Below are 13,286 nucleotides of genomic sequence, written 5' to 3'. Positions count from 1 at the left end.
TTTTATTTGTTCGCTCTTTGAACTACTGAGTAGATGGAATGCTAATAGTTGATAACATCTGATGCCAACTTTGTTTTTGTTTGTATATACTATGATATGAGACACAATGTAATAAGTTGGAATTCAAGAATTTGATTAGTAAATACCACTAATTGCTCAATTTTAGACACTTATAGTGTCATTATTCACAACAGTTTTGACTTTAAGTCTTAAGTTTTTCCACATAACCATAAATCTAGATAATTCTAGAATCAATCTGCCCATCGATAATCTCAGCTTCCAACATGAGCTTTCAAGAACTATTTTAATAGCATTCATCAATAACATTTTAGATTTTTTACCATGTGTCTCAAATTAATGTGATTATTTACCTTTTATTTATATGTTAATCCTTAATTTATTAAATCAGTTTTTGAAATAACAACAGTGTTTGATACTCGGGAAATACTCTTAATGATTAAGTATAGATGATAGTGGATAAAAATTAGGTGTCAGCAACCCTTCAAAGAAGAAGTGGCTCTTTTGTTTTTGTCTAGGACCAAAACATTTTGAGAGTTGCAATACCCCCTAACATTCTAACATATAAGTCTTCACACTTTCAACTCTAAAATAAAGGGTTTGATTCCTCTCGGCAAATGTTGAGATTAAATGTTTAACAATCATTGGACCTGAAAGGTTCTCAACTTTCCTACACAGTAAGAGTAAAGTCCAAGGCCTGCAGAGATATCCTCAAAGAGCTTCACAATGCTGACTCCTGGTCTAAATGAACATTTGCATGTTGTATAATTGAGCTGTACATTATATATATAACTTAACCTAAAGATATTGGTACCAAAAAAATGTTATGCTGAAATATACCATTTATTTTAGTAACAGAGATACTTAACATTTAAATCATTCACACACACTATAGTCAGTAAAAAAAACAAATTCAACTTTCAAAGCAGGACATTTGAAGGAAGAAAGTACAAGAAATATTATGGAATCATTAGTGCAAAATGTATGGAAGTAATAATGTAATTTGGAAGTGATACATTTTGAGATAAAATTATTGTCAAATGTGGAGTGTAATTTTAAAAGAATAATAGTAATTTCACTCATCAAATTTTATTTATTTTTACATGATATATGGTGCAAAAAATATTTTATAGTCTATTCTTCCTAAAACTTCCTTTAACTTCCCATTCAGCTTTACTCAGGCTTTATAGATATAATTATTTTTGGAGTTTTGCAATACATGCACACACACATTTGTTTAAATCATAAATCAGTTGGAACTGCCGTACAATTCCTGTTTATTATTGAAGACTGAGAGTCATTAGAATTTAATAAAAGCATGTTTTTGTTTTATTTAATCTTACTATATGTGTTTTACCACTGACAATATAGGGTTATTTGTTTATTAAGTTATGTAATACTTTATTAGATTTGAATATATTGTGTCATTCTGTACATTTTACATTTTATAGTACTATGTGGAACTTGTTGATTATAAACATGATGCAATTTCTTGAACAAAAAGTTTAGTGTTTAAAAGAAAAAGTTTAGTAAGTAATATCTGATATATAGAAATAAAAATGTAAATTGTTTGAACCAGAGCATTTATAAAAGGTGGAATTACTCCAAGTAGAGAACAACCATACATGGTAAGTAGTTAATATTTTATCATAAAAAAAATAAACAAATCCTAACAAATTTAAATTTCCTCATTCTTGGTTTCAACTATCCAGGTTTATGAGATTTTTTAATCTTTCAGTTATTGAAGTTACCTATTATTTGTAACTAATAATTATTTAAGTGTTTAAACATATTATATCTTACTCTTTGAAGATAAATATCTATACATTCAACAAAATATTATTTGTGAGTATTTGAAAACATAAAACTTAAATATTGTAAGTTCACACAATTATATATCATAATATGTTGTAAGGAAAAAATAAGCCTAGAGATATTATTCAACCCAACAGAGAGTAAGGCAATGAAGTTACTTAAATGTCAGTATCACTATATACTACACTTTTTTTTATTGTAGTCTTTTACTTCAAAATAATGCTGTTTATGGATAATCAATTGCTATAGTAGGATTACTGTTACATGTAATTTTAACACTCAGTCTGTTGGTGACTATTTGAAAATTAATATGCAAATAGAAGAAAAATATTATGAATATGTACTCACAGTTTTATAAGTCTCTGAGGCAACAGATATTGTTGTTTTTCTTGTAGAATCAGTAAGTTTGTATAAAAGTATTATTACTTGTCTCTGTATATTAGTTGGGCAATATAACAAACATATTGAAGACTTGGTTGAAAGTGAAGGTTGATGTTAAATGTCAGACTACAAAGGTAAGTTGACTGGTAATAATACAAAAACCTACTTAGATTGTTATATCATAAATGTGTAATTTTAACTGAAACTAAAATCTTAAACATGGTAAATAACCCAAAAGGTATCTACAGAGTCCATCTAGACCTAAGCAGTTTTTAAACATATTTATGCACAAACAGTGCTACTTATAGGATCTCTTGTAACATATGAGTCACATAGATGTAAGCAAGTAATTTAAATTAATATTGCTATTAATCCCACTAATTAATTCTGAGGGGGGTACCTGTATGTTTTACATAAAAAGTGAGTGGTTTTATCCAATGTTTTTGGTGACTCCTATACACGTAATGTTGTTAGAGGCCAAAACATATAGTTACTCAATGTAGTGCAATATGTGGTCTCACCCATTGTGATTCTTCATACAGTTTAAGTATGATAAGGTTTACCAAAAAGTGAATGCTTGGAAATTGGTGAGATTTCTTTAAAAATTTTTATAATGTCACATAATTTACTGAACAAAGTTTAAAATATGTGAAAAACTATGTTTTTTGTTCAAATCTAAAAATGTAATTTTGGTTGGTTTACGATGTATGCCTTATTAATTACTAGTCTGTATTGATTGTTTAATCTCATATCTATGCACTATCTGAATTACATGAAGCAAACTAAAAAAAACTCGTAATAATTATGAATGATTGTTTTTTTCTGCAGCTCTTTAAATATCCTCTCCTGCACTCAGTTCGAATGTGTATGAACATAAACTTTACATTAATTGATTGTCCAGCATCTGTAAGACAATGTAAAGCCAACTCAGTTTTGTACCTGCCTACTGAAATTATAAATTTCATAAAGCTTAAAACTTTAGCCATGAATACACTGAAGTAATTAAACATTTAAAACCTTTTCACGAACCATGTCAGTGTTTCTAAAATTTAAAATAGAAGCTGATTTTAAGATTTTTTATGCTTTTTTATGTATTTTATATCTTTATTTCAATTTGACTTTTCTATATTTGTATCAAAACTAAACCCTACAACCTTACATTCTAGTCTATTTAATTTCAGTTAAAGTTATTAAAGCACATATTAACTCCTATCTAAAGCTTTAAAGTAATTTGAGATCTTAGTTTATTTTTACAATAGCTCATTTGTACAACTAATTATGTTTATAAAGTTATTGTTACACAAAACCGAAGTTTGTATGTTTGTGCAGTGGTGACAAGCCAGTATATGCATTAAATTGAAACTAAGTAAAATGCAATGTATGTTGTTAAGGTAAAAAAGACAAAACATAAATAAAATATTTGAATGACTTTTTTTGAATCTGGATCTAAAGATGTTTCCTTTGGTGTCTCACATAAACTACTTTTCTAAACTTTACATTGATTTTTTAAATGTAGACATTGAATTAATTATGAAAAAAAGGTGCATCTAGAAATATTTCTTTTGGTGTCTCACATGAACAACTTTTTCCAGCTTTAAATCTTTCTTTTAAATGTAAACATTGAATGAAATGATGATGAAAAAGTGTGTCTGAAGATACTTCCTTTAATGCCTCGTATAAACTTTTTTTAACTTTTAAATGTAGAGAGTAAATGAAATTATGATAAAAAAGAGACCAGTTAAAGATATTTCCTTTAGTGCTTCAATTAAACTGTTTTCTTGAGTTTGCATCTTTATATTAAATGAAATGGTACTAAAATGGGTATATAAATAAATTTCCTTTGGTGCTTACAATAAATAGTTGAGTTACAAACAACACTCATACATTTTTAAATCAAGAAGCAAGACTTCCACATGCATGAAAGCTACAGAGGGTAACAAACCCTAAATTACAGATCAAATATTTAGTGTTTAAAAATATTTGAGAAAAACTTTAGGAAGTTTTTATGAAGTGTTAGTTGATACAACATAAAGTAATTTGTCCTTAAAGTTTAAATTATTATAAAGGGAAAAAAAAAGCATTGTCAACAAATTAATATATTTGCCAACATTATAGAAAATGATTTTGAAAATTGTAAGGGAACAACAGAACATAAAATGTAATATTTGAAACAACTACAAATGCCTGTTTTATATTGGTGGAGCTAGAATAAAATATTAGATATGAAAATAAATTTTGTAGTGATGCACCATGCAATACTTTATGAGATGTAATAAAATATGTAATTAGATATATATACAATGTTTAATTTGTAAAAATTTAAATAACTGATTTTAAAAATAAAATAGTAAAATAATGCAGAACATTTACTAATCATGGTGTTGATGTTTATGAAGTGATTTGAACTTTTTGAAGTATAATGTAAGTAAAAATATTTTGTGCAATATTTATATAGAAATGTTTGTATTTTTATGAATTTTTTGTGTTCTTCCTTGTATAATGCTACTAAAAAAGATTTCAACCTGTAAGAAAAATTGCACCTAAATATTTGAAATTAAAAAATATAATCTATTGACCAGATATTTTACTATAAGTACCAAACTTCCCCTGGTATTGAGTTTGCAAATTAATCTTTTTTTTTCTGGTGATAAAAGTTTTATTTGTGATTACACTTAATTATTATTTCTATTCCTGTATTTGATTTGTTTATGCCTTCCCTTTATAAATAACTACAATTATATAATATATAATTATGTATATTATGTATTAGTTAATCACTAACTTTTTGCTATTGTAACGAGTTAATTCAAATATAAAATGTTTGGGTGATAATATAAACAGGAATATATTAAAACACATTGTTTTACAAGTTATTTTATTTGTAGATTTAACCAAGAAAATTTTAAAATTAAATTAATTTTTTTTATTATTATGTTTTATTTCATGTAAGACTGTACTGTTGTTAATAGGAAGGACAGTTAATTTTATAGGGCTTGTTGATGTCCCCTCTCCACTCCCTTAGGGCCCTTACCAACATAGTTTCTGTCGCTATGATCCACGTAGGATAACATTATTCTATTATGGTAACGCGGATACATTCATATATAAGTTGTATTTGAAACTTAAGCGAGATAAATGGTATATCTATAAGATACTTACCTTAGACAATATCCGGAGCAGAAACCCTATGTATCATGCTCCTGCTGGTAATCACAGAAAGCAGAGACACCTGTAGTAACCATGACGGCATGTGAAACGTTTTTACAGTTGTAGACTACTGCATTTTGACCTTAGTGATTTCAAAGAAATCATACTTGGAACGTGTATTTTAAAAGCGAAAGCCTCCAAATTGTTTTGAAAAAGAGATCTGACTATACTATTACGTTATTTTATATTTTATATGATAATGGCGACAGTATGTGTATTCTGTGATAGCCATCAAATTCGATAAGTGATCAATTACTTTGTTGGAATTTTTTTGATATGAACATTGTTTATATAGACGCAATAAAGTTAAATGTCCTTTTCTGAGTTATGACACTAGATTCTGATGTTATAAAATGTTGGTGGATCTTGAATTTGAATATAGATCCAAGCAAATCTATTGAGGCAGATCATCAACAAATTAGTGATAAACGAGTGAAGATGTCTAAAATTATCTAGTCCCCAACTACTGAATATACAGACAAGCCATACTTCTGTAATGTAACACACGAACTATTGTTTGTCTTAATACAATGTTTCTTGTTTTCGAAGTGAAATAAATGAAAGTTATTTTGGAATGCGTATCTTCAAAGCTATCAGATTTTTCCGACAGATAAATCTGATTATATTCCTTGTGTTATTTTGCACTTTGCATTAAAAATATATATAAAGCGCCAAAACTTTATTTGGTGAGGATGGCAGTGTATGTGGATTTTTGTTGTTATTTGTAAATAAGCACAAAACTACACAATTTGCGACCTGTGCTCTGCTCACCACGGGTATTGAAACCCCGTTTCTAGCGCTGTAAATCCACAGCCATACCGCTGAGCCACGGGATTCTGTTTATAATAACTATTGTTATTTTAAAACATATTATTATTTAGTATCGCGTTAGCGTTTGAAGTTATGATATTATACACAGTTTTTTAAAGTTGATCTTCAGTTACCCCGGTGGGACAGAGGTAAGTTACGGACTTCCAGCACTAAAATCCAGGATTCGATTTCCCCGCGGTGGACACATCAGATAGCATAATGTGACTTTACTGAAATAAAAGACGAACAAAGATATATGAACAAATTTTACTTGTGTTACATGTTTGATAATAATATGAAGCTTGTTTCAGTGAGTTTTAAGTACTAACGTTGTTTATGTATGTCAACTGCTCGTAAAATCATTTTGAATTAGAAATTTTGATTCCATAGTGAAATATTTTAAAAAGAGGTTTCTCTCCATGAAAATATTCTTGCGTATCTTCACAATTATGCAGCTTCATGTATGAAACCAGAATTTTACTATAAGGATGAAATTATCATATCTACTTCAAATAATAAGGGTCGTTCACTTGTCGACGTTTTCCCCTTCTTTACTTTATGAAGTGAGGATTGTAAAAAAGACGTAAAATTAACTGTGGAAACAGAGATCCCCAATCACTGCTCAGGCTATACACGTTTTCTAACTTCTAATATTTAGCTGACTGTCTAATTCCCACTTTACAGTATATCTCTGATAAGTATAATTTATTTGCAATCTCTGGTGTTAAAAGTGTAGTAGTCTGACAGTATAAAAATATTATTAATCATTTTCTTTATTGTTTTTCAGTAACGAACATATTTTCTATACATTGTTTTATTATGAGTTTTATTATGGAAAAGCAACCATTTTAATGTCCCTGCCACTCTTCGTGTTCAGGTTTTCATAAATTGGTTATATTTTAGGCGTACAACTTCTAAGTAGACCAGAGGCATAAATATCTATTGATGTTGCATTTGGAAATTTGTCAGATGCATAATCAGTTGGGATTGCTATAATTTCAGTTTTTCAGCCATCTTTTTTTCGTGAAAATAGTTGTTGATTTAGATGTGGCTGAAATGGACTTTTATCAATATCAAACCGTTATTAACAGTGTTGCTAGCTTCCTCAAGATATCGTTTTTGGTGGGAATGTTCATTCTTTTTAATAATTATAACCTTCACTTTGGGAATGTAGATGTCGTGTGTAGTTTACGAGCTAATTGCCACCTAAAACGTTCTGCTGTGCTAGTGTTTCCACTTGTATGGAGAACACTGAAAACATTCATATTCGAAATGTTGTATGCTTTGGCTGTACAACACTAAAAAATCTTGTTTTTTGAGTATATCTCTTTTAACGTAGTATTTATACACCCCTCTATTCCTTTCAACGCAAATCTCTTTTATATGTGAAATAGGTGCTTATCTGATAATCACCGTAATTGTAGAATTATGATGATTAATTCGCATGTATTTCCATAATCTTTTTATAACCCTTTGTATTATTGTCTAGTCACTGTCATACATCTATTATGTAACTCAGAGTATTCTCACTTGAAATAGCCTTTGAGGTGCTCAAATTATTATCATGTTCAGCTCAGGTATTGGAAACGTGATGTGACTATTTTTGTATTGCCTTGAATTAAATGATCTAAGAATTAACTTTCATTAGCAGTCTTTGATACTTATTAGCTCATACAAAGACGAGGTTGTGGTTGATCATGGTAAGCCTCTACGGTCATTCAACTGATAAAGTTTCTACATTTTGTTATTTAGATGCATATATGAAACACACGTAAGTGACCGAACTCGCTTATATTCTTACTGCTCAAGATCGCTTATAACTATATATGTATGATAGATTAAATAGAACACGTAATTTCTGAAATAAAAGAGTACAAACGTTCAATTCTGGTGTTAGTCGCATAAACAGTTCAAGAAATCATTGAGGTTTTAGGTGTACGGAAAATTGAACTATGAATTTTAAGTATATTTATTGCTAACGATGTAACTCCTCAGTGGACTTACAACACTAGAAACCGGGTTTTGGTACCCGTAGTGAGCAGAACACAGATAGTCCATTGTGTAGCTTTGTGCTTAACTTGAAACAAACAAATAAAACTGACGACATAATGATCCAGTAATTCTGTAACAACAAAAGTTTGAAAAATTATTCAGTCAAACTGTTTTAAAATGATCTAGGAAGTCTATTACCCAAACCTTTAATATCAGCCTATGAAACAGAATTATCAAGCTAAATCACTCAAAACAAAGTACTTTTAAAGCTTGTATTATGATTAAGGAAAATTTAATAAATTAATAATTATCTAAGATATTCTGTTAAAATTTTAGTTCCGTGAAAGACCGCAATGAATTATCAAATAAAGTAGTTCAGAATGTTATTTTAAAAGCAATAGCATCATTAAGACGTTTTATTAATTATGGAGTAAAATCATTCGAAAGGCGTGGTTAATATTTCTACCATCATGAAATAATGTGAAATTGCTTTAATAAAATTATTCCAAAGGTTTAGTTTATGCAGTTCGTAAAATAATATAAAGTTAGTTCTGTGAAAAGCATCTAAGTGAATAAAGAATAATTTTGCTTTGAGCTATGTAATAATATACCAAATAACACTTATTCCTTGACGATATAATAATAGCCCGGCAGGGCCAGGTGGTTGAGGCACTCGACGATTTGTAATTTGAAAATTCGAATCTCCATCACACCAACCATGCTCGCCCTTTTAGCTATGAGGGCGTTATATTGTGACAGTTAATTCCACTATTCGTTAGTAAAATAGTAGCCCAAGAGTTGGCAGTGGGTGGTGGTGACTAGCTGCCTTCCCTCTAGTTTTACAATGCTAAATTAGGGACGGCTAGCGCTGATATCCTTTGTGCAGCTTTGTACGAAATTCTAAAATGATATAATAGAAAGCAATTGTTTGGAAACATCATAAGCGGGCCGCCAGTGGCTCAGCGGTATGTCTGTGGACTTACAATGCTAAAATCCGGGTTTCGATACCTGTGGTGGGCAAAGCACCTTGTGAAGCTTTGTGCTTAATTCAAAACAACAACAACATCATAAGCATTCCTGGGAAAATTCGTGTAAAATATAAAATGGTTAAGTGATTGATCTAGATGAGAAAAAAGTGGGTTTCGATACCCATGGTGACAACAGTACAATTAGCTCATTGTGTAACTTTGTGCTTGCAAACAAACTAGGAAAAAAGTGATGTGGTGTTGTTTTACGAAAAAAAAAATTGAAATAATTATCTAAAGAAATATTCTAACCAATTTATTTGTATTTAATGCATTGAATTTTATATTAATACTCACAACTTAACTAGATGGTAGAATACTTGAAGAAAACTGAATCATCAGGTTTTTCACAATCGGCCTTTTAAAGTTGAGGACACTATACTAAACTATTGTGTCTGTGATAGAAAATTTTCTGAGCAATAAACTGATTGATTTTGTGGATGACATCCAACATTCAGTTTGTGTATTATCCAAAATTAGATGATTTTTAATGTATAAAAATGTTTTTGTACTTTATATAGCTGCAGCTGTAGTATACAAGGTCATACTATGTTTGTTTAAAGGTTAATCATTCAGAAATGTATGACTTAGTGAGCGATTTACTTGGAAAACTTTCACTTGAATGCTGTCATCTAAAAGAAAAACATAGCTAGTATACTCAGAATAGCAGTTACATCAAACATGCTCGCCTTTACAGCCGTGGAGGCGTTATAATGTGACAGTCAATCCCACTATTCGTTGGTAAAAGAGTAGCCCAAGAATTGATGGTAGATGGTGATGACTAGCTGCCTTTCCTCTAGTCTTACACTGCTTAATTAAGGACGGCTTGTGCAGATTGCTCTCGTGTAGCTTTGGGCGAACTTCAACAGACAAATAAATAATAATGTGAACATTTAAAGGTTTTGTCAAACCTGAATATTTTTATAGACTATTTAGCTGCATGAAGATGTAAATGATGTAGAGGCAATGTTTTGCACCGTGTTTCTCCCCGATGTCTCAGCCGTAAGTCTAAAGGGCTTATAACGTTAAAAGTAAACTATGTGTACCTTATCGCTTAACAACAAATATACAAAATAAACTGAATTTTCAGTGTTTTTGTCATAACTTGCATGTGGCCATGGAATGTGTTTGTTGTGAGGAGTTCTGGAGTAGGTTACAACGTATGTAGTGATTGTGTGTTCAAATATCCGTAGATGTCAGGAGATCTTAAATAAACACGTTTCAATTGTCATGGTACAATTTATTGGCCAGCAAGCCAAAGCGGTATTTCAAAAGAATCATGCTTCCAGTCATAGAGGTGGTCCGGTGCTTATGGGAATTTTCACCGATACATTACCGATTAGGAGGAAGAGGTCTCGTGCAACTGACCCTCCTGGGTATTCAAAAATTAACATACCCAATTACCCACACAGAAGAAGCGAAGACGTGTACATAAAGTGGTCTAAGTCGGCGATGGTTCATCCAAATGAAAGAGAAGAAAAACTTAAAAATATTAACCACAATAATTTATTATTAATATTGTAAGAATGAAATAACACAATAATTATTATCAAATAATACGAGAAAACAAAGTATTGATTTTAGTATTTAATTATAACTTTTTCGGAAATGTTACGAGAAGTCAAAATACTTTTCATTTAAAATGTTATAAAATTATCTGGTATGACCATATTGAACAAATAAAAGCATTATATCTCCTTTTTTATCCATACATATATTTTAATACTGTTATAGTTGATGTGTTGGCGATAAATTCAAACAATAAACGGACATAACACAATCCACCTATTTAAAAATAAAACATATTCGAAATACGTCAAACGCGTGTACAATAATTATTTACACTATAAGATATCAGAGTTGTATTTAAAACTGTAAATGGTTCTGTTTTATTCTCAAAAGTCCACACAGGTTGATTCAATTACTTTAGAATTCAATTGACAAGCCAAATTATTTTTCTCTACTTTTTATCACAATAGTATCAGTCAATATTTCTTTCGAGTTATATCGTAGGTTACCACAGCCATTTCCTGAACCTTAAATAATTGTGTCCTTTTCATAAAAGTCCACACAGGTAGGTTCAATTATTTTATAACACCATTAGCAAGACAAAATATTCTCATTGTCTCTATTAAACCGTGAATCTCACTTTAAAACATCGCCTGTTATGGCTAACCACTAACACGCCAGGAAACTTCAAGTTTTCTAACATATTTCTGCCTGAACTTAACTTAAACTTCACTTTTTCTCTACTTAACTTGTCCTCGTAAGTCACCTATATACACTGCTGGCCAAAATCTTAAGGCCAGTGAACATAAAGAAAAAATGTGCATTTTGCGTAGATAGACTCAACCACTTATTTGAGTAGAGCTTCGAAAGATTAAAATAAGAAAATGGAAAATAAAAATAAAAACTTTTTTTGCATTTAATAGGGAAATATTTTCAATGGGGCTCAGTGCGGGCGAACACGCTGGATGATCCCAAAGAATTACGTTATTCGCCATGAAAAAGTCTTTTGTCCTGCAGGCATTGTATATTGCAGCATTGTCCTGCTGAAAGATTCAGTCATTTCCACACAAGCGAGAGACTTCAATCAATAAGGATGCTCTCTCCAACATGCCAATGTAGCCAGCTGCTGTTTGACACCCCTGTACAACCTGAAGCTCCATTGTTTCATGAAAGGAGAAAGCATCCCAGATCATGATGGAACCTCCTCCACTGTGTCGTGTAGAAAATGTCTCCGGTGGGATATCCTTATCGTGCCAGTAACGTTGGAAGCCATCTGGACCATCCAGGTTAAATTTTTTCTCATCAGAGAACAAAACTTTCTTCCACTTTTCTACATCCCATGTTTGGTGCTTCTCAGCAAAGTTTAACTGAGCTATTTCGTGGTGTAGAAGGAGGCGTGGCCTTTGAAGACGTTTACGGTTTCTACAAGCCTTTTTCTTGTAGATGCCGTTTTATTTTATCTTGAGCTGCATTCTGCGTCCGTAAGGGCCTTAATTTGGTTCGACGATTGGGTGGTTTCTTACCGGACAACCAGTCGAATTCTTCTGCTCAACGCCGGCGAAATTTTCTTGGGCTGACCACTTGAAATTCTCGTTCTGTATTACTCAGGGTCTTTAAAGAAATTTGCAACAGTAGTTTTACAATGCCCAATCTCACCAGCAACGGCATATTGAGAGAGACCTTGCTTTTGCAGCTCGACAATTCTGCCACGTTCAAACTCTGTCAACTTTTTAGCCTTTGCTATGTTTTTACTTAATGTAACACAGGAGATGTCAGTTGGAGATGTTGACAACGCTAATGCTTGAACACAAATGATTAAATATCGTTACGTGTTAATGATTAACGCTTCGTTTCAGTATGGTCTTAAACTTTTACCAGCTAGTATTTAGGCTAATTTCATAGTGTTCATATTTTCCGTATTAAAAGCGAAAAAGGTTTTTTTTTATTTTCCCTTTTCTTATTTTCATCTTTCGAAGCTCCACTCAAATAAGTGGTTGAGTCTAACAACGGAAAATGCATATATTTTTCTTATGTTCATTGGCCTTAAGATTTTGGCCAACAGTGTATATATATATATATATATACTTTGTTCAATAAGGAGCAATGACTGTATAATATAACAATATACAGTTAAAATAACGAGAAAAACACCGAAGATTTGAGTAACGTCAACAATATTAATAAAGCCTGGACGACAATATAATTGCAAATACAACGTGCGATTCAAACACTTAAGTAACGATATTTGTCACAACTAACATTCTTAAGACAATCTAGTTTCAACATTCCTGTCTTAAAAACTAAATCATTAAATATTAAATCACAAAACAAACTAAGTAATAACGCACTAAACAGTTTTATATATCAAACAAATACTCAAAATAATTTCACTGAAGAAGCTATTGTACGTATAATGTAGAAATACTGTTTGTGTGTTCAGTTTTGTGTTTTTTCAGTTAACAATAAAATGTTCATGAGAATTATAAAGTCAGTTATTGAGATGTTACGCAAAGATTCTTGCATTAATTT

General features: G+C 30.8%; 2 protein-coding genes across 3 annotated transcripts in view; one reads left to right on the top strand and one right to left on the bottom strand.

Annotated features, from left to right (window-relative positions):
• Positions 1 to 5,990, bottom strand: part of LOC143249441 (uncharacterized) — a 34,780-nt gene extending 28,790 nt beyond the window's left edge. The window contains exon 1 of the mRNA XM_076499290.1: positions 5,374 to 5,990. The gene's annotated coding sequence lies outside the window, so the exon portion shown is untranslated. The remainder of the gene's footprint in view (positions 1 to 5,373) is intronic.
• Positions 1 to 5,996, top strand: part of LOC143249440 (ribonuclease Oy-like) — a 31,747-nt gene extending 25,751 nt beyond the window's left edge. For both annotated transcript variants that reach the window (XM_076499285.1, XM_076499286.1), the window contains exons 7-9: positions 1,598 to 1,646; positions 2,277 to 2,348; positions 3,043 to 5,996. In XM_076499285.1, the coding sequence (XP_076355400.1) occupies positions 1,598 to 1,646; positions 2,277 to 2,348; positions 3,043 to 3,216 (295 nt within the window). In that variant the 3' untranslated portion in view covers positions 3,217 to 5,996. The remainder of the gene's footprint in view (positions 1 to 1,597; positions 1,647 to 2,276; positions 2,349 to 3,042) is intronic.
• The last annotated feature ends 7,290 nt before the right edge of the window (positions 5,997 to 13,286 follow it).

This window comes from Tachypleus tridentatus, chromosome 4, assembly GCF_004210375.1.
Source record: "Tachypleus tridentatus isolate NWPU-2018 chromosome 4, ASM421037v1, whole genome shotgun sequence".
NCBI lineage: Eukaryota > Metazoa > Arthropoda > Merostomata > Xiphosura > Limulidae > Tachypleus > Tachypleus tridentatus.
The sequence above is the reverse complement of the archived record's forward strand: the minus strand, read 5'-3'. Positions and strand labels throughout refer to the sequence as shown.